This window comes from Naegleria gruberi (assembly GCF_000004985.1).
Source record: "Naegleria gruberi genomic scaffold NAEGRscaffold_50, whole genome shotgun sequence".
NCBI lineage: Eukaryota > Heterolobosea > Eutetramitea > Acrasida > Naegleriidae > Naegleria > Naegleria gruberi.
The window spans coordinates 3,285-24,784 of record NW_003163277.1 but is presented as its reverse complement, the minus strand read 5'-3'; the positions used below and the strand labels follow the sequence as shown (position 1 = coordinate 24,784).

The following is a 21,500-nucleotide window of genomic DNA, read 5'->3' as shown; positions in this document are numbered from 1 at the left end:
GTGTTACCCCAAATGTCAATCTTTTCAATTCCATGAAATTGAGATCCAATTTAGTGTTTCAAAGTGTCAAATCCTCAAAAAACAATTTACTGAACTACATGTTTAGTCAACTCTGGAGTGGTGACGAGCAAACCAATAACATTTTGCATCAAATTGAAAGATGCAAAATGGTGAGCGGATTTGCATGTGCCTTGGTGTTGTATTTTTGTAGGGACAGTTTCCAAGATGATTCGAAATTGTTGAAAGGTTTCGTTTGGGAAAATTTTGGATTTCTCTATTTGATTTGTGCTCAATTGACTGGAATGATCCTTCAGCTTGTCGAATCGCCAGTTATTTTCTCATTAAGACTAATTCAATATGGGAAATCAAGTGAAGAAATTGAAATGATGAAGAAAATTGGAATTAACAATGAAAAAGTTTATGAAGAATTGTAAACTGAATTTCACAGAAACTTTGCATCACATGGCAATGAAAATTTGGGAATTGATGTTTTACCACTCTATCACCTTTAAAGTAAATTATTTGGTTGTTGTGATAATAATCTATATTGTGAACATGATTGAAAACTAAAGTTCCAAAACTCTTATTTACAATAGTAAATTATCCAACACCAACTTTTCAATCAAATTCAAAGTTTCCTCACTCACAAGTTCATGTCCATCTGGAACTCTGAAAACTTTAACATTTCTCTCCAAATCAAAGTTCAATTCCACTAATCTTTCCAAAAACAGATCAGTTGTGCCAATTTTCACAACATCATCTTGTTCTCCATGTATAATAAACAATTTAATACCCTTCCCTTCCTGATTTAATACACAATTTGGAATGGGAAATGCTGGATGATTAACTAAATCTTTAAAAATGTCAAATTTCACATGTTTCACAGATCCAAGTTTGTAATTATAAATTTCTCTCGTTCCATTTCTTTCCCACTCTTCAATATCCAAAATACTTCTCCATCTACTTTCAGTATTAAAAGCTGGGGCAAGGAGAATGAGAGAATCAACTCTTTCTGGGTGAAGCTCAGCAAATCTCGTTCCAATCATGCCTCCCAGAGAACTTGCAATTAATCTCCATTTAATCTGTTGATAGTGATGATAATATTCCATCATGAAATTTAGCAATTCCGAATATTTAAACATTATTTAAATATTTTAATAAATTGATGATCAAATATTTAAATATTTAAAAAGAAAAATCATAAAATTATGTACCTCTTTGCCATCATTATCACAATCTAATAATATTTCCGTTTCCAAATAATTTAAAACACTGAAATTGTCAATTCTTCAAACGAAGGAATATTCAAATCTGGAACCACCAATTCAATGCCATGTTCTGAGAAGAATTTCTTGAGATGAATACCCTTCCGAGTGCTTGGAGAGGAAGCATAACCATGTAGGAAGGCATATCTAATGATTGGTTGCGACATTTTTAATATTTAAATTTATTTAATAATTTTACAAAATTACAAAATATTACAAAATATTGGAAAATATTTGAAAATGATAATAATTTAAATTCCAACACTTAAACATGTGTCGATGTTAATTTAACTTTATCCTCATCAGTCCTATATTTTGGTGAATAAATTCTCAACCAAATGACCAAAACCATAATTCCAATAATTACCAAAATAATTGCACCAAGAATGGAGCCAATGACAGCTCCTATAGCAACAGAAACTCCATCCTCAATAGAAACCTGGAAATCACACTTTGTTTGTAAACACTTAATATCCATATAAAGTGAAATAAATGCAGATGATTGTAAACTTTCTGGAATTGAAATCTGAGCAATAATTGTTGAACTTGCAGGAATATTTGAAGTAGCAGATGAATAAGGACCTTCCTTCTTGAATGAATAATCAAATTCCAATGAATTTGATTCAAATGGATAAACGCTTGTCAAGTAAATTTCCTTAAAATTCGAATCTCCCCTTAAAAGTCCACTAAGGTCCAATCTTACAAATCCATTTTCACTCAAAGTATACTTGGTCGATAATTTAACCACTGAAAAGGCAACTGTTGAATTTCCAACAATTGATTGAGTATTAGGAAGTGTCAATATAGAAATTCCACTTGTTGTATTTTCTTCTTGTGAATTCACTTCTCCGATCAATCCCGCACTTGTTGCTGGACAAAATATTGTCAATAGAATTGTCATCAAGATGAAAAAGGACATTAAATGTTTGTTTCCTGCGTGAGAATCAAAAGCAACGACGACGACTTGTTGAGCCATTTTTTTATCTTTGTTTTTTTTGCCTTTTACAGTTTGAAAATGGAATGGAGAACTTTTTTGGTACCGTAATATTAAATATTTCCATAAACAATCTCAACAAACGAAGTGTCTGTACACAATTCTTGTTCATAATCACAATTTGATTGCGAATAACATCCTGCTTTGAAATAGGCATTCTTATACGAATATTCATAGGAATAGGCAGCTTTCGTCATGTCATTATAATAAATATTGGTAATTCCACCAAATCCTTCGATTTTCAAGAGGAATCTAGTGCCTAATTGATAGTTACTATCTAAAACTTTGGCATTTGCATTCTTATTTGTTTTTACAAAAAGTTGACTTCCTGTCAATTGAATAATAATGACAAATTCATTGTCATCGTGGATTTGACCTGCCGCAAGTCGATTTCTCTTGATTGGGAGGTGAGTGATTGCCTGATCAATAATCATGGTATGAACTCCTTTATCTGAATTCGTCCAAGCAACTTTCGTCTTGGAAGGATTAGACGAATCCATTTCTCTCAACTCAGTTCTTGGATAACTACTTCCAGATGTTGTAACAGTTTGTTTATGGATTGGAACTCTAAATCTAATGCTGTTTCCATCGTTTCCAGTAACAAAATACGGATCACTTTCGAATGTGTTTAGATTCGGCTGGTAGATGTTTTGTGGATTCTTATAGCTTCCTATTGGAAGGGTAAGATACCAATTGTTAATGTTCACAACTTGTCCAGGTGGAATGCACAGTGCAACATGCAGAAGAAATGCACAGCAAATAAACAAGCCGAAAGCTACCTGAAGTTGTCGAATCATTTTTTGTTAAATGAATGATGACAAAAAGATTTTAGGCGTTTTTCTGGAGGTGATTTTTAAACAGGTGTTAGCAGAATCAATCTCCAATTTCCATTCTCAATTCACTTTCCAAATTTATCCAAAAATTATAATAATTCTTGTAATAATTTATTCTAAGACATATTTAATGTTTTAATGTACAAGAAAGTAATTTTATTTTACAACATGAAGAAAGCAAAACAAATCATCAAAACAACACTGAATCCTCTCCAAATTCCATTACTTCCAGATGTGCTTGATCCAACAGTCGGATCCCAAACGAAATTATCAACTCTTTCCAATAAGGAGACATAAAATCTCTTTACCTTTCCCTTAGTGTCAAAATCATCTCTGATTTGCTTGACAGAATCTTCGTTAGCATCAACGAATGGTGAAACTCCCAAAGTAGATCTAGAAATACTTGTTGGTGAGCTAGTTGGATATTTAGAAACAAATGTTTGGAATGAGAAGAATGCTTTTGGCAAAACAACTGCTGAAGAACCAGTTTGATCAGTGACATCTCCATCAAATTGATTAACAGCTTGATCAGGAGAAGCATCATCTGGCTTTTCTTCAACTGGCTTATCTTGAGTTGGTTTTTCTTTCAAATTTCCACGATAAGCAGTGATAGAACTAATACCTAATAAGGAATTACCAGCAGTATATTGAATATTTGTCAATTCAACATTAACTTTGAGTGAGGAAGGAGTCAAAACTTGAATAACTCCAGAACGAGAAAGAGTCTTATTGCTTGTAACTTGAACTTCACTAGTAGAAACGACAGCTGACATTTTGAAAGTACACCAATTGGCAATAGTTGCTTGGGAAGAAGCTTCATAAATGAAAGAATTTGAAGAACCATTCAAAACTGTCTTTTGAACTGTGATTTGAGACCAAGAAACAGTTGACAAGTCAATTGAACGAACGATAGTGTCTGTTCCATTAACTTGATAACCATCCTTTCCATCATTGTTAATATATTCGAATAATCTTTCGAATCCAAACAAACCACCCATGTTAACAACTTTGGTTGGTCCATTATCAACTTTGACAGCAGTGTGAGCTTTCATTCTGACAAGTGGCACCTTCTTGACATTAAATTGGAATTCAATATTAGCAATAGAACCTTGAATAAGTCCTTCTGGGTCCTTTGATTTACATCCACCAGTGGATTCAATTTCGGCAACCTTATTCGAATCTGACAAGGAGAATTTCATTTCTCTCTTACAATCTTCATTACGAAGTTTAACTTTCCACTCTCCACTTTCTGTGGTTTCGGCAATACAACATGCTGCTACCATGCAAACAAGCACAACAGCGAGAATAATTCTGAGTTTCGACATTTTTTTTTTGATTGTTGTTGTATTCGTTAGCCTGAACTGCTTTCGTTTAAATAAAGAAGAAACGACATACAAAATTGGACCGCCCCTTTCAATCAATGTATTACAATGAAGTTTTCAGAGAACTGCTGTTCGACTATGAGTTTAAAATATCACTTGTCTATGGTGGTTAGTTTGATAGTTCTGGATGTAGAACAGATAATTCCTTGCATTCTAAATAATGAACAAGGACTAGGAATTGGAAACATAGTTGTTGTTCTTTTGAATAACATTTGCAAATAGTAGTTTGATAAATCTACTATTTATTTGAACTGTAGAAAATATACAATGTTCATTAAACAGTTGTAATTTCCACTGAATTTTCAATCATTTCCAAAACTTTTGCTGCATTAGGTCTAGTATCTGCATCAAATTCCATTAATTTCAATAAAATATCGATAAATTCATCACTGTATGAAATTGTTCTACTATTCTGGCATGCCTTCTTAATATTGTCTCTGATAAATTCATGTACCTGACCTTGATTTCCTGCTTTTTGGAAGTATAATTGAGCAATGGATGAGGACATGTCGTGTGTAATCATTAAAAAGATGCTACAACCTAGTGAAAATATGTCAGCATTGAAACTGTACTTGGAACCAATTAATGCTTGTGGACTCATGAAAAATGGTGTTCCTGCAAACGAAACTGAAGTCATCATGTTCGACTCTTTGGCTAAACCAAAGTCAGACACTACTACCTTAATGTTATCTCTTTCAGAATCGAAATATTCAACAAATACATTGGATGGTTTGATATCTCTGTGAATTAAACCTCTTTCTTCTTCCAAATATTTCAAACCTCTGCAAACCTGAACAATGATTTGTTTAAGTACTTGTTCTGGAAGCATTCTCTTACTCTTTACAAAATGATCCAAATCTCCATTTCCATAAAATTTCATTACTAGATAGAGGGAATTGGTTGATTCATCAACCACTGCATCTTCCAAGGATACTAAATTTTCGTGACGAATCTTGAACATGTTGACAGCTTCCTTGAATTTGTCATTCAACTCGGACAGACCAGATAATTGAATCTTCTTAATGGCATAATATTCCAAATCATTGACAGTTTTGGATCCATGATTGAAAAACAAGTTTCTAGCTCTAAAAACTGCGCCGAAACCTCCTGCACCAATCTTTTCCAAAATTTCATATTTCTTGTTAATGACATTCGTAGATGTGGATGGAGTTGTAACATTATAACTCGTTGGTGTCTCTGTTGATTGAACAGAAGTTGCAGAAGGAATAGTATTCGAATTGAGCGATTTGTAATCAGAGATAAACATGTTACTGCTCATTTCAATCTTTAGGTCGTCATATTTAACTGAATCAGCTTGGTAAGCATTGATTTCTTTCTTCATCTTTTTAGGTTCTGCTGTATTAGCTTTTTTCTTTCTCTTCATTCTCAATAACAGGAAAATAACAATTCCAATAATAATTACAGTAATAATTAAAACAACAACGACAGGCACTACCACAGCAGCAGCAATTTCTCCTTGCGATAATCCTGATTGTATTACCTTATCGGTATTTGAGGTTGTTGAATTATTAGTTGTGGAGACATAAACATCATCTGCAAAAACTGTAAAGGTACTGAGATGGTTACTTTTACATCTGACTTTAACTGATGCTGAACCAACTGTTACGACCTCTGTTGCCACACCACTCGTAGACCACATATTGTTTTCAGCCAAATATCTACAAGTAAAATTAACACTACTAATTGAAGTGGCTAAAGAACTATCAAGAGATAAATCCATTGTGAGAATAATAGGTGATGAGAGTCCTGAAACTCCCAAAATACTTCCATCACTCCTTCCAACATCAATTGAAAAGAGTGTATTTCCACAAAACCTTGAATAGTTTCCAGTACTTAGACTAAATTTCTTTGAGGATACTTGAGTTGAAATATCATAACTTGTAAGTAAGAGAGAATAGCTATTGGCTGGATAACCATAATCATTGAGAGTTAATGCTGGCATTTGAACTGTCAAACCTGAAATGCTTCTCTGGGCTGATGATAAATCGAATAGTGTATCAAATTTGCTAATTTGCTTATTAAATCCAAAAGGAGATAAATCTAATCCTCTGTTAAACATGGAATCTAACTTGGAAAGTTGTGATTTGAAAGCTGTGCTGAAATCTGAAATATCTGTTAATGAGGTAACATTCCAAAACGTTGTTTGATCTGAAGCAGTGACTGATCCCAAAATTCTGACAATAGCTGCACGATCCCTCGTAGATAGCCATCCTGATTTGTCATTACTAATCAAAAATTCTGCATTTTGTACAAGCACTTGTTTCTTTGTTGATATTAAAGTTGTGTATGCCGAAACCTTATCGGCAAAATCAACAATTTCTCTAAGTAGAGGTGCCAATAATGGTACAGCCCTATCGTAGACAGAGCTGTGAAAAATGGTTCTTCTTAGAATATCCAATTCAGATACAAAATAATCCAAGAATGAGTTCCATTGTACTGAATATTGAGAAATTTCAATTGCGGTAGCACTTGTGAGCATGCCATTTGTTAACAAGTTTAACAATATACCATAATTAGTTGCCGTTTGGAAGTTTCTTGCCTTTGTTTGGCTCAAATAGAATTGAATCCTTTCAATCCTGCCCAACAGTGTTGTAGGATAATTTTGATTCATACTAGCAGAGTAATAAAATTTGACAGACGAGTGTGAATATCCAAAAATATCTGTAATTGTTACCTGTACATAACTACTAGTTGTTGCTAAGGTTAAAGGCAATCTTGTTGCAAAGTTTGCAGTTTTGGTATTGAAAAGGGTGAAAAGCTTTTCGGTGTCTTGATAGACTTCAACTCTAACGGATGAAATCTTGGTTTGGTCAAGAGCCATTGGACATGAGACTCCAAACAAATCTTCATAACCGATTCCATAACTTGGCAAAACAGAACAACCAGAAATAAGTGGATATTTAGGCATGACCTTTGTTGAAATATAATTATAGAGAGATATTCCTGAAGTGAGCTTGATAGTTTGCATAAAACTAAGCGATCCTGGAGTATCTGCCTTAAGTGTTGCGGAAATTATAGAGCTAGTATTAAACTCTGATTTGATTGAATCAAGAGAAATGTATTTCGATGCGCTATCTTCATACACAACGGATTGAATAGTAACTGTAGGTACATTTACATAAGTTATCAAATTGACTTGTGCCCCCGATGTGAGATATGGGCTTGTTGGATCCATAGTCAATGTTAAAGTTCCAATATTCTGAATATATAAAGTGGTTGAAAGAGTTATTTGCGTTCCATCGTTGAAATTGACCTCTGCTTTTACCAAAACTTGATTGGAAGAGAATATGTTGGCAGGTAATGTCAAATATCTCTTGTTGGAATATTGAGAAAGGTCAACACTTGCTGAAACACTCAAATACCAATTCAGAGAAGTAATAGCTTCCAATGGGAAAGCATTTGTGTCTCTTGATTCCAAAATGATAGTGATCGGTTGACTTTGAGAGTGAATTTTATCACCATTCTTCAAATAATAACCAGTTAATAATGAAAATGAATCAGTTATTATGTCAGTGTTTAAAGTTTCGTTTGTGGTGAAAACAGTTTTCAAAGTTGTAGAACTAGATGTCAATTTAAAAATTGCTGGTGTAAACTTTGCCATTTGAAAGTTATTCAAACTTGATGCTAAATTTCCATTAAAATAATAATTAACTGAAGGATTATCCACAAGTGTCTCGTTTACCATTGTCTCTATAAAACAATTATAGTCTACGCACTTTGTTGATGATTTTCCATAGTTGTACGATGTCCTCCTATCATACGAAACATTTTTAATGATCGTAGAAGCTGATCTCGCCAAATTCCAATCAGACGAATTAGCAGAAAGTTGTATTTGTAATGAGGTACCAGAAAGTTCAGTTAATGGAAAGAAAATAATTGGATTTTGAGTTTGATAACGTTTTGCCAAATATTGATTCACTTTTGCATCACTAGTAATAACGGAATAGCTTAATCGAGCTCCTGGCAGATTAACATAGCTTCCCACAGCACTCACAATCATATATGAATTTCTCGAAGGATTAATAGTTAACTGATCTAGTGCAGCACTGAAATCAACAGAAGAAGCTGGTTCAATTTTCACAAATCTTCCATCACTGTCCGTTCCTGATCTAATCCCACTCAATGAATATCCATATCCCAAATAAATGGTCAGACCAGCATTGTCTGAAAAACAAAAAGCCGATGCTCCATACTGCTCAAAATCACTCAGTAGGGCATTACAATAACCACTTTGAATACTCCCCTGAACATTGACGAATTTGCTATCGGAGGAGAAAAGCTTCCCTTCATTTGGATAATAATTGAAGGTGACAAAATTTTGTTGTAGAGAATTTTCAATCATACAACACAATGATAGAAACACGATCATCATCATGACGGATAAATAAAAGCCATTGGTGCTTTGATTTGATTGTTTGGCCATTTTTTTGTGTTGTTGAACCTTTAAGTTCCAGAGAGATGACCAGTGAAAGTCAACGTTAATTGGTCTAGTTTGAACTGAAATTTGTGGCGGGAATGATCATTGAGGCTTGATTGGTGCATCTTGTTTTGGAAGAATACAGCCGATTTATAATTGTCTAAAATATTTTATTATTCAATGGTTGGAGCTTTGAAACCAATGCTTTGGAGTGTTCTCTTGACATAGCTTTGGTTATTACTCAAACCTAATGGTGCTCTCAACAATGAATCTGGAATATTGAAGGAATCAACAATTTCCAAAATGTCTGGATTAACTGTTTGGTAAAGATGTGGAAGAATGTCATCCATAACCTTCTTGGATGTGTCAATATCAAAATATTGATAAACTAAATAATAGGAAAGGTTTTGCTTGATGATTGTGAGAGCATAAATATCAGACAAGGTCTTGAAAACTTGCTTAACTTGTTCATCAGCAGCATTCTTAATGAGAGACTTGTCGAGTCTGAATAACATTTCCAATTCAATGTAACTTCTTGCAAGTTCAATTACATCAACAAGAGCCAAGTTGAATGCAGTTTGGGCATCCTTCTTATCCTTCATGTGTTTAGCAATGGAGGTGGAACACTTTTCCAATAAGGATTTGACTCTGAAAGCCAATGCCTTTGCTTGATTTTCAAATGTCAATAAGTTTACATTTTGAGCAGCCTTTGGTTCAGCACTCAAAACAAGTTTGAGGACTGGATTATTATTGGCCTTCTTTGAAGCCTTTCCAAGAAGGAATTTAGCAACTTGAATATACAAAACAGTGGCATCACCTTCAGCAGTATTGAAAACATCCATATCATTCATGAGAATGTTGATTCTATTGTTTGAACTGTATCCGTGACCACCACAAGCAACTCTCAACTCTCTCAATGCAGGAGTGACATATTCACAAACGTAGGCCTTAATACCTGAAACTACAGCATGGAAATCTTCCATATTAGAATTGTTGACACTTGCCCATTCATGAGCCAAAGTAACCATTCCAGAGTGGAAAGCATGTGAAATGGCAACCATTGGTAACATCATATTCAAATGAGTTGGATATTCCCAAATTAAATTTTCCTTTCCATCCTTTCCACCAAATTGTCTTCTTTGGTGAGCATATCTGATGGCTGTGGTCAAACCAGCTCTCAAAGCAAAAGTTGGACCAGCAATATAGAGCAATCTTCCCATGCTCAATGCTGCCAAAGTTAGGGCGAATCTTACATTTTCATCCTTAATTTGACTGGTATAATTACCACTTGTATCAATGTCGCCATACTTGTTTAATAGGGCACTAGCTGGAATTCTTACATGATCAAAACGAAGACAACCATTAGCAACACCACGCCATCCATTCTTTGATCCAATATCCTTAATGGTAATACCTGGATACATGTCGAGTGTATCTTGATCTCTGATTGGAACAACAAAGACATGTACACCCTTATTTTCATTATTGACATATAATTGAGCAAATACACAAGTCTTGGTTCCAAAGAAGGCAGTATTACCAATCCAATATTTGTAAGATGATTCACTTGGTGAGTTGATGATGAATTCCTTCTTGTCATGATCGTAATGAGCTGTTGTTTCAATGGCTCTAGTATTTGAACCATGAGTAAGTTCAGTCATGCAAAAACTTCCAATATCACGACCAGAATTCAAATCATTCAACAAGTATTGATGTCTTCCAGTTCCTAGCTTGTAAATACAAGTACCAAATAATTGCATACTAACAACAAGAGCAGCAGTGAATGATGTATCATATTGAATTGCAGATTCAAGTGCTCCCAAAAAGAAGAAGATATTTTCATTCATAACTTGTGTTGTAATTGGCTTATTCTTGATGAATTCACGGAATTGTGAAACAATTTGAAGTCTGAGTTGTTGATCTTGCCATTCATTATCAATAGTAAAAGTTTCTTGATTTAAAATCTTCCAAACAGCTTCACGAGCTGCAGTGTAACCCTTATCGAAAATAGTCTTTTCAGCTGTTTGTAAAAGACGTGAAGCAAGTGATTTACAATCTTTGGAATGGAAAGCCTTCAATGATGAAAGTGATTTGGTTGGAAGTTGATCGTAGAGTGGTTGATCCTTTCTCTTGAGCATCAAATGATATCTATGCAGGGATTCATCAGCAGGTAATTCCAAATGATGATCATCCCCTTTAAAGTTCAAATCAGAAGCATTGGAAGGAATATTATAAATTATTTGTTGTTGTTTTGATGATGAAGATGATGAACATGAATTTGATGATAGGGAATTTTGTTGTTGTTCTTGATCCACATGGATATTCAAGTGGTTGAGAAGAATGGAGAGACGACGTGCTTCATGCATTTCTCTCTGAGTTGTTGTTTTTTAAATTTTTTTCTAATCTAATTGATGATGAGAAAGACATGGGCGTCCGATCAACTTTTTCTTTCGTGTCCATCAGCGTTGATAAGGAAAATTTCTGCAATGGAACACAAATTCTCCTTCCTTATGCTGCAGCAAGGCAAAAATTACGGTTGTTTGGATTGAATAGAAATTGGGATTACAATAAGGTGTTAAATAGGCTGTTCAAAGTTGTGTTGAGGAAAACTGTAGTGCGTAATAATATCTTCTTGTATTTATGATAAATTGTGTTGAGGCATTGTCTTTTGTTAGGTTTAATAGAGAATCCAAACACTTCGCATAATAGTACAAGACATAAATGCCAACAGTCAATTTGATTTGACAAGTGGCAAAAGTGAAATGGAGCATTGAATGATAATTATTTGCTAACATCTGTTTCTCATACCCAACAAAAACAAGATTGAGAAAAAATGGTTGGACGTGAAGGTGGTGAGGACAATCATGATACTAAACCAACACCACAACAACCAGTAATAACAACACACAACAACAAGGAAGAACGGAAAGATAACATCAATGATAACCCCAGTCGAACATCATCGCCAATACATGATGAACACACTTTTAGTATTATTTACACCAAATCAGCACCACAAGATGCGAATACTACCACAAGAGATGCTTCTCCGCTCCCTCATCATGAAAGTACTCTTCATCAACAACAAGATGCTGCCATTTCTTTGCTTTACTTCTCTCCACACAACAACAACACACATGAACAACAAAATGATCTTATTCAAGCGAGCATGTCGGAAGATGAAACAGTTAACAAAAAAAGTAGCATGCCGAGCGGTAGTGGTACAATTCCAACCAATCAACTAGATAAGGAAGCCCAATCTTGTTCTTTGAATACACATGGTTTGGATGAATTTTGTTTTGGGCACCAATATTCATCTGGTCATCAACAACAACAACATGAACATGTTGCTTTAAGGAACGGTGAGGAATCACAACAAGAAGAATTTACTGATGATATTAGTGATTCCAACGATGCTCAATATGAAGTTTTGAATTTACATCATATACAACAAGCAAGACATTCCATACCTCGTATTAATATTTCCCTCATGTCTAACAATAATCATCAGTGCCATCATCAAGCACAACATCAATCTCCGTGCATTTCACCCCTATCATGCCATAGTGCCAATAGTTGGACAAGTAATCCAGAACAACAACAACAACAGCACACCTACGAGTCAAATAATAATAATAATAATAATTATTCAACAAGTATTCACGGACAATATGCTTCAACGAATGTTGTTGGATCATCCTCATCTTCATATCAAAACACAACACCATCATCTTCTCCTCACCATTTTCCTACCACAAGAAAGGCATCCAATTCCATCTCCTCCTCAAATTCTAACTCATCCCTAACTCAATTTCTCCCAAATAGTTATACTTTTCATACTTCCTCACGTTCTGGAAGTGGTTCTTCAACAACTCATCATGAATTATTGAGTAATATTGACCAAGTGATTGTCGGAAACAAACAAAAAAGAAAGGACAGTTTTATACTCTTCTATGAACAGGATCAATCATTAACAGATCACAGTATTTTGGAACCTATTGTGATTAGAACATCGAGTGCTACCAATAATTCATCACCATATGAATCAACGAGTGGTGTTGGTTCTGGTAGTCATATCAGCTCTCTAGGAGATTCACAACATCCACCCCAACAGCAACAACAACAATTAAAAAGAACATCCAGTTCAAGTCAAGTAGATAGCAGTGATGTATCATCAACATGTGAAAGTCTAATTCTCACCAATCAAGAAGCTAATGAAGCTTCGGAACATATGGAAGAAGAAAATTCTTACCCAGCATCATATTATTGGAAAACTCTCACTGGAGGATTTATGAAATTCTTCATGTCCTCTCTATTGAATAATCATGAAGTTTCTACCTATTTACAATCTATCAATACAGCCACAAAAACATCAGTGGAAGAAAATAGTACTTCAACTGTTTCAACACCCGATTCTTCACCATCTTCTTCTCTACCTCTACCACAAGACAGGAGGTTTAGTTTATCGGATGATGAAGCTCTAATTATTAAATTCAAATCTAGGCATGAACAGTTAGCAAAAGCAAATCCTAAATTAATGATTGCTATTGCAATCCTACTTATTTATGTTTCACTAGTTTTTATTAATCCAGTTACACATGGATATTTCGTTTTCTGGTTGGGTTTTGTTGTGGAAATGTCGTTCAATATTACTATTGATACTTTATGCTCTACAGTAACTATTAAATCAATACCAAAACTAGAACTTATTAATATTTGTAGGACTCTGATTGCAATCATGGGAAGGATTGTAGTGCAAACGTACTATGGACCTAATTTTCCATTTTGGATTTTGCAAACTTTCCCAATTATCATATCTGTTAATATTTTCTATTATAGGAGAATATTTTCTCTTATTAATACAGCTACAGCAACTTTTGGATGTTGTCTTTCAATCTACATTTCCTACATTTGGGAGTATGATGCTAGAGGTAAGATGGATGAATACATTCTTGAAGAAATGAAAACCAAAATTTTGGAGATTATTGGTTTGCATTTCATTCTAACTGTGGGAACTTACATGTTCTCTCGAATTATGGAACAACAAAGTGATGATAATGCAAGAAAACAATTGGAATTGTTAAAACAGCAAATTGTCAACACAGCCAAAACTAAATTTATTGGTAACTTGAGTCATGAAGCCAGAAATCCTCTTCAGGGCATTTTATGTTCCATTCAATTACTCAAACATGAGACTGTGAACAGTGAAAAGAGTCAAATATTTAACAGTCAATCATTTAGAGAGACACTAGATGATATTTACTACAATTCTAATTTATTATTGCACATTTTCTCTACTTCACTACAACTGACAAATTTAGAACTTGGAAAAATCAAACTTAATGAAATGAAGATTAACCTAGTCGATATTTTGGAATCAATGATTGCAGTATTCATTAGAAATGCAGAGGAAAAGAGAATTTCCATAGGATCATTCTATAATTTCAAGTCCTTACCAAAGTACATGTTTTTAGGAGACCAATCGAGAGTTTGTCAAATACTAATGAACATTCTTAGCAATGCAGTCAAGTATACTGACAAGGGACACGTCCTATTAACTGCAGAGCAATGCACAAATAAGGATTTGCTTCGTGTTGGCCTCAAGAAAGATCCTGAATACACCTATGTCAAGTTTATTTGTAAAGATACAGGTTGTGGTATTTCAGAGGCCAAAACTAAGGACTTGTTTAAAAAGCCATTTTACAAGGTTGATCAAGAAACTTTCAATTCAACCATACAAAACAGTTCCAATCCAATATTTGAGCAATACTACAAAAAGTCCTTAACCAACAATGATATTGCCATTGAAGATGAGGAAAGAGATTTCAAGGAGAATAACGGATATGGACTCAGTATTTCAAAGAGTTTACTCGACTTGATGGGAGGTAGAATATTTATTGAGAGTAAAGTTGACGAATATACCAAGGTAACAATAATAATACCACTCAAGAATTTAGTTGGGGATTATTCAGGTTTTGATGATTATTCATCAGAATTCTTTGAATCCAATCAAAGAACTATTGAAGTATTATCAAAGGAACTGCACGAGTCGATTCATCATTGCACTCCTGAATTTTATCTCCTTGACAAACACAATACACTCACAGGTTCAGTAATCAAACCCTACTTACAATTCCTCTTCCCAAATTCAAATGTTTTCGAATCTGATTTGGAAGCCATAAGTAAGAATGCAGACAAGACCAAGTATAATATTGTATTGTATAATGCCAATACTGTTGAAGATTTTTCAAATATACCATGTTTAGCAATTCCAATTAGTGCCAGAGGACAATTTAATGACAAACGTTATATTTCATCACCTGTTAGATTTAGAGAGTTGGTAGATGTCCTGTTACACTATATCAAATTATTCCCTTGTGAAACGAATATTATTCCTCCAAGTAGTTCGAACCTCTTTTTAACACCAACCAATATTTTAGAGAAATCTATTGAACCTCCTCAGAAGAAAGCCCTCGTTGTGGAAGATAATGATATCAATCGTAAAGTTATTATCAAATTGTTGAAATTGATTGGATATGAAAATGTGGATTCTTGTGAGAATGGCTTGGATTCAGTCGAGAAATGTAAACAATCAAAATATGAGGTTATTCTTATGGATCTATTAATGCCAATTATGAATGGAAAAGATGCAAGTGTCCAGATTCGACAAGGGCAAAATAGCAAAACTCCAATCATTGGTATTACAGCAAATATTTGGGAAACTTATGAAACTCTAAAGGAATTTGGATTTGACAGCGTTCTTTACAAGCCAATCATGCTCAATAAGCTTAAAAATGAAATTGAGAAGGTTTTACAACATTCACTAACACATCCTTAGTAAATTTTACAACAAAACTTTCGCGTTTTCTATTCAACATCTTCCAAATCCGAATCAAAATGTCATTATAATGAATTGAACCTGTAATTGAAGTGACCGGTATGATCATAATAATGGTTGGGTTGGCTAAATACAGCATTTCAAACCGTTTCCTCTTTGAAAGGGCAAAACCAAAAGGTTACTTTTAGAGAAGGTTATTTGTTTACAGGATCCCAACCTGGGTGTATAATAACAATCTATTCCTCAACAATTAATAAATGTTATTGTCCAAAAAGAACAAAATTAATGAATCACTTCTTGTGTTTATGTATTAGGAATATCTTCTTTCATCACCTAAACTATTCGAAACGTAAGAGTCGCCAAAATGCCTCATTGCATTGAGTAATTACCTCTACTGCATCATCAGAACTGGAAAGTGAACGCAGAATGGAAGCTACGCTCTTTGATCACTGACAAGAAACATTTCAAGTATCATTAAAAAAAATGTCCAAAGCAGAACACGTTCAAGTGAAAGTTTGTCCTCGTTTCAGACCTTTCCTCAAGTCTGATGCAGAAAGTATGGCAGGAGAGGATAAACCAAAAAGTTGTGTAGCCTTTCATAAAGTACGTTTATTTTTTATTATTCGAATGGTTTCGTTTATATGGAATATCTGATAAATATTACTGCGATAATAACTACTACTCTATCTCACACTAACGTTTCAACTTTACATACTGGAATCATCATGACAACAACTTTATCATCATTTAAAAACTTCTTCAACAACAATAGAACGGAAAGAATTTTCTGATCAAGGTACGTAGTATTCGAAAGTAACGAAATTTTTATTCACAACACAATATCAAATGATTGTCGTGTGTCATGGTGTGATCACCAACTTCCATATTTATTTTTATGGCATTTTCAAAAACTAAAAACGAACCATTCGTATAAATTGAACCTTTCGAATATTATTGATTAGAATGGATCCACTGAACCTCCAGAATACATGTTTGATAAATTTTTAAAAGCAACAGCAACACAAGAAGAAGTTTACAATTCAACACAATACGGAACTGAGATAGTGCAACGATTGACAGATGGCATTAATTGCACAATATTTGCATTTGGTGCTGAACAAACAGGTAAAACATTCACTCTGTTTGGTAAAAATGCAGTTGCTTCAACACCAAATTTAGGTTTTGCTTCAAGAGTTGTGAGAGCAATTTTTGATTTTATTGTTAATAATTCGCCACCTGAAATTGAATTTTCAGTTTCCATGACAAGTTTTGAAATTTGTGGTTTGGATAATGGTGAAGCACTCATGACTGATTTACTGGCTGATCATGATTTGGCAAATGATGTCAATTCTGCACATTTGGAAGTATTGGTCAATGATGAAACGAATAGTGTTGAAATTGCTGGATTACATGAAGAATTTGTGACGAGTGAAGTTGAACTATTCCAATTTATTTCAAAATCTTTAGAAAAGAGATCAAAAGGTTTGTTTTTTTATTGGAAATTTATATTAGAAAACAATTTAAACTATTCATTATTCTTTTCAACTTGAATGATTCATTGAAATATTATAGAACATAGTTCACTTTTCTTTGAAATTAAACTTCTTCAAAGTGATACCAATACTAAACTCACCAAAGAAGGTCGATTGACCATTATTGATATTGATGCTGAATCATCAACTGATCCACACAAACAAACACGTCCAACAGGATTCAGAACTTTCCAACAAGTAACAGAAGCAATTCACAGTGAATCAGATGAGTTTGATTATTTCGAAACAACTCTTCGTTGTCTGTTATTCTCGCGAATTTTCATCAATACAGCAAGTTTCGGATTTATTACCTTGTCACAATCATCATTACCTGCCCTTGTTGAAAGGCAAACAGTTCCAAATTTGAATTTGGGCAATTTACTGTGTGAAATGTCAAGTGAGGTTTCTATCAATTATGTCAGTTTGGAGGGTGTTGCCGAAATTACCCCAATAAGTCAACCATCAACTTCTTCATCAACAGCAATTAGTAGTAGTAATGTAAAACCTGAACAAGCACCACCTGTTCCACAAAGGCAACAACTGCCATCAACACCTGTCTCTTCTTTCGAAGTCAAGAAGGAGCCATCAACACCAGTTGATGAATCACCAATGACACCTTCTTCTCCACCATCCCCTGTTAATGAAGAAAAGGCAGAAATTTCTGATACTCTTTTCAAGAAGGTCCTCACTGAGAAACATGAATTGAATGAACAAGTGAGTTCGTTGAAAACTAAAGTCACCGAATTGGAAGCCAATTTAAAGAAGGAACACGAAGCTGTAGTTCAATATAAGAAACAAGCAAGCACTGCTGAAACATCACTTGAAGATTTGGAAAAGAAGTTTAGACAAGTTACCGAATTGAAGGAAAGTTTAGAACAGGAAAAGATTCGCCACGATGAGAGTTTACAAAAAACTCATGCAGAAATTCAAGAATTGAAGGAAAAACTCATTCAATCTGATTCTACAAAGGAAGAATTGAATGAAAAGCTTGCTCAAAAGACTAAGGAAATCAATGAATTGAAAGAAGCTGTGAAAAAGTTAGAAACTTCCGCATCTACCACCAAGCCAACCAATTCAGTTCTTTCGTCACGTTTCTCAGTCACACAATCTAATAGCTCTGGATTGGAATCTAGTTTATCTGTGAAAAAGATGGAAATTGATGCTGAAACTGTCAATGTGTTGAAGATTCAATGCGAAGATTACAAAAAGATGTACGAAGAGATTAGTGAAAAACTAACTCAAATTGAAAAGAAACTTGTTGAAGATGAAGATAATCATAATGCTAAGGAAATTTCACAACTTTCTTCTGATGATCCATCTCATCAATTAATCGAAAAGATGAAGAGCAAGAACAAACTGTTGATGGAACAACTCAATTTGGCCAAGAGAGAAAACTTAAAGGCAAGAGAAAAAGCAGCTGAAATTGCTTTGAAGAGTCTTGACGATAAGATTTACGAATATCAACAATTGTTCAATCAATATCAAACTGCTGTAGAAAAATCTTCCAGATTATCCATAAGTGCCAACTCTTCCACAACCGCTTCACTAAGATCTGCATTCGAAGATAAGGGCAATAGTCAAAAACTCAAAGAAACTATTGATGATTTAACTGTCAAACTCAATACTGCTCGTAAAAAGAATACAGAAATGGAAATTTCCAAGATGAAAGCTCAAGAAACTGAAAAGATGCACAAGGAGCAAATTCAAAATCTTGAAACTGAACTCAAAAAGTTAAAGGAAGAAATTAGCAAGAAGCAATCCACCGATATGGAACAAGTTGAACAACTCAGAAAGGAAATTACCACTCTCAAAGATGCTGAAGAAAACTTGAAGGAACAAATGAAGAAATTGGAACAAGAAAAGGATGAAGTCTATCAAAAATATAAGAAGATTAAGGCCTATCGTAAAAAGACTCTCTCTACACTCCAACAATCTCAAGAATCGAATACAATTCTCCTATTACAAGAACGTGAAAAGGTAGAAACATTGGAACGTGAAATTAAATTCCTCAAAAAGTATACAGGCGTAAAGATTGAATCATTCCAACAACCTAAAAAAGGAGGTGATGTTATTCAACCTAAAAAGATGGACGCTCAAACATCTAGATCTAACTCTCAACATGAAAAGGAAAAACTTTCACAACGTATGTCAGTAACTGTCAATAAGAAACATTTGACAACACTTTCCAATCAACTTTCAACCTTTGATGTTTCTCAACCATTTGTTGATAGAAAATCAGTAATTACACAAGAGGAAGAAGTTTATGTTCGTTCACCAAGACCTAACATTTTGGAAAAGAAGTTTGGTGTCAAACCATCTTCAATGAATGCTGACAAGCATGGTTATTTGGAAAAGAAAGGTCCTAAACTAAACATGTATAAGAAGCGTTACTTTAGAATTGAAGGATTTTATGTTTATTATTTCAATGATGAAGCAGATAAATTCGATAAGCAATTAGGATGTATTGATATGAGACAGGTTTTGAATATTGAAATGATTCCTGAAAGATCAAGTAAGAAACGTTTCGTATTTAGAATTGAAATTCCAACTCGTGATTACTTTTTAGCTGCTCAAACTAAGGAAGAACGTGATGAATGGGTTGATACACTCAATCAAATCAAAGAGAAAGTCAGAATAAAGTAAACTAATCAAAAATTAATATTCAATCAATTTGTCAAACTCTTCATAAAATTTGGAAGATTGTTATTGGCTTGATTAATACTTTCCAAATCACATTAGTTTTGACACTTCTAAAAGAAACCAAGTACCACACATGTTCTTTTCCATCAATCCATGGAAACAGTTACTATGGTTTGTTCTCATGTTAGAACCACCAGGAATTGGTGGAAACACTCCTAAATTCTTTGCCACACAATTACTTTCTTAGTCTTCAAAAAAAAATGTCATTATCCGCTCTTCTAATTAGTTTTCTCCTTGTGGCCACCACTTGGCTGAGTTTCCACACAACTCTAATTTGTGCGTCATCATCTGATGTTAAATATGATGTGTCCATATTTGCTGGTGTAACCTCACCAATTACATTAGCATACACCAGACAGTTTGGTGATGGATTTCCAGCAAGCATGTCATGTCTTGCTAGAATTGCCCATACTGTACAAGCAAAAGATGGAACCGTCTACATGTCTGATAGTACATACCATGTTATTCGAAAAGTTGATGGAAACACTGGAGTAATCTCTGTCTTTGCTGGAAGTTATGCATCTGGAGATGATGGAAACAATATTGTTGCTACATCTGCTAAATTGAATGCACCAACAGGAATGGTACTTAATAAGAATGAAACTTGGTTATATTTTGTCAGTTCTAGTAATTGTGTTCGTGGAGTTGATTTGACAACTGGCAACATTTCAACTATTGTTGGTAAATGTGGTTCATCTGGATATAATGATAGCACCGATCCATATTCTGTTCTCTTTGCGTCAACTCTGTCAGTTGCCTTGTCAGATGATGACAATTTAATGTTTATTACTGACAATAGCAACAATGCCATACGACAATTTAATTTACAAACTAGAATTACAACAACAATAATAATTCTTGGAGGACCAAATTCAATTCTATCCACTGGAAAATATTTAATAATTTCACAAGGATCTACGGGAAAGGTTTCTAAATATGACATTTCAAATGAAAATTCAATTTTATTGAAACATGAGGAAATAGGTTTAAATTTTCCTGGAAATATGTTTAGAAAAGGAGATTTGGTTTATGTTGTGGAGCAAAATGGTGGAAATGTGATTAGTTTGAACATTAGTCTTGATACTACCTTTACAAAGAGCGTTCTAGTTTCTGGTTTGGTAAAGCCATATAGTGTTCTATTGGATATGTATGATAATTTGATTGTTTCTGAATCGACAAAGGTTGTTTATAATTATACGAAAGAAGGTGAAAGGAAAATCCTAGCTGGAAATTGTAACACGAAAAATTTTGCTGGTATTCCACTTGGTCAAGAAACTGCGCTAGCAACTTCTCTCAACATTTCTCCTCAATTCCTTTCCACCAACTATTTTGCAACTCATGATATGATGCTATTCGAATTGAACAAAACAAATGGAAATGCAACATTTAAAGCTGGAACTGGAGTAACTCTTCCAGAATTTTCAATTTTAACTGATGGAACTATTGCTTATAATTCAAGTTTAGGTACTATTATTAGTTGTATCACTGAAGCAAATGGTGAAGTTTATTTTGCTAATG

General features: G+C 34.1%; 9 protein-coding genes across 9 annotated transcripts in view; 3 read left to right on the top strand and 6 right to left on the bottom strand.

The window, feature by feature from the left end:
- Window positions 1-587: 587 nt before the first annotated feature.
- On the bottom strand, window positions 588-1,142 carry NAEGRDRAFT_71921 (uncharacterized protein; the record flags this gene model as incomplete). Its single annotated transcript, XM_002672809.1, has 1 exon — window positions 588-1,142. The coding sequence occupies one exon, from the start codon at window positions 1,140-1,142 to the stop codon at window positions 588-590; it is 555 nt and encodes a 184-aa protein (XP_002672855.1).
- Window positions 1,143-1,530: 388 nt separating this feature from the next.
- Window positions 1,531-2,184, bottom strand: NAEGRDRAFT_71920 (uncharacterized protein; the record flags this gene model as incomplete). Its single annotated transcript, XM_002672808.1, has 1 exon — window positions 1,531-2,184. One exon carries the CDS (start codon window positions 2,182-2,184, stop codon window positions 1,531-1,533), a length of 654 nt encoding a protein of 217 aa, XP_002672854.1.
- A 128-nt stretch (window positions 2,185-2,312) lies between these two features.
- On the bottom strand, window positions 2,313-3,056 carry NAEGRDRAFT_71919 (uncharacterized protein; the record flags this gene model as incomplete). The annotated part of the gene is made up of 1 exon (XM_002672807.1): window positions 2,313-3,056. The coding sequence occupies one exon, from the start codon at window positions 3,054-3,056 to the stop codon at window positions 2,313-2,315; it is 744 nt and encodes a 247-aa protein (XP_002672853.1).
- Window positions 3,057-3,253: 197 nt separating this feature from the next.
- On the bottom strand, window positions 3,254-4,417 carry NAEGRDRAFT_71918 (uncharacterized protein; the record flags this gene model as incomplete). The annotated part of the gene is made up of 1 exon (XM_002672806.1): window positions 3,254-4,417. The coding sequence occupies one exon, from the start codon at window positions 4,415-4,417 to the stop codon at window positions 3,254-3,256; it is 1,164 nt and encodes a 387-aa protein (XP_002672852.1).
- A 285-nt stretch (window positions 4,418-4,702) lies between these two features.
- On the bottom strand, window positions 4,703-8,918 carry NAEGRDRAFT_59090 (uncharacterized protein; the record flags this gene model as incomplete). Its single annotated transcript, XM_002672805.1, has 1 exon — window positions 4,703-8,918. The coding sequence occupies one exon, from the start codon at window positions 8,916-8,918 to the stop codon at window positions 4,749-4,751; it is 4,170 nt and encodes a 1,389-aa protein (XP_002672851.1). The 3' UTR covers window positions 4,703-4,748.
- Window positions 8,919-9,064: 146 nt separating this feature from the next.
- On the bottom strand, window positions 9,065-11,278 carry NAEGRDRAFT_81061 (acyl-CoA oxidase-like protein; the record flags this gene model as incomplete). The annotated part of the gene is made up of 1 exon (XM_002672804.1): window positions 9,065-11,278. One exon carries the CDS (start codon window positions 11,276-11,278, stop codon window positions 9,086-9,088), a length of 2,193 nt encoding a protein of 730 aa, XP_002672850.1. The 3' UTR covers window positions 9,065-9,085.
- A 467-nt stretch (window positions 11,279-11,745) lies between these two features.
- On the top strand, window positions 11,746-15,750 carry NAEGRDRAFT_51884 (uncharacterized protein; the record flags this gene model as incomplete). The annotated part of the gene is made up of 1 exon (XM_002672881.1): window positions 11,746-15,750. One exon carries the CDS (start codon window positions 11,746-11,748, stop codon window positions 15,748-15,750), a length of 4,005 nt encoding a protein of 1,334 aa, XP_002672927.1.
- A 483-nt stretch (window positions 15,751-16,233) lies between these two features.
- On the top strand, window positions 16,234-19,925 carry NAEGRDRAFT_71914 (kinesin; the record flags this gene model as incomplete). The annotated part of the gene is made up of 3 exons (XM_002672880.1): window positions 16,234-16,353; window positions 16,713-17,232; window positions 17,323-19,925. 3 exons carry the CDS (start codon window positions 16,234-16,236, stop codon window positions 19,923-19,925), a joined length of 3,243 nt encoding a protein of 1,080 aa, XP_002672926.1.
- Window positions 19,926-20,182: 257 nt separating this feature from the next.
- The window catches only part of NAEGRDRAFT_71913 (uncharacterized protein), a gene marked incomplete at both ends in the record, with an annotated part of 4,597 nt that continues 3,279 nt past the window's right edge, over window positions 20,183-21,500 (top strand). Inside the window, one exon of the mRNA XM_002672879.1 lies at window positions 20,183-21,479. Coding sequence (XP_002672925.1) covers window positions 20,183-21,479 — 1,297 coding nt within the window. The remainder of the gene's footprint in view (window positions 21,480-21,500) is intronic.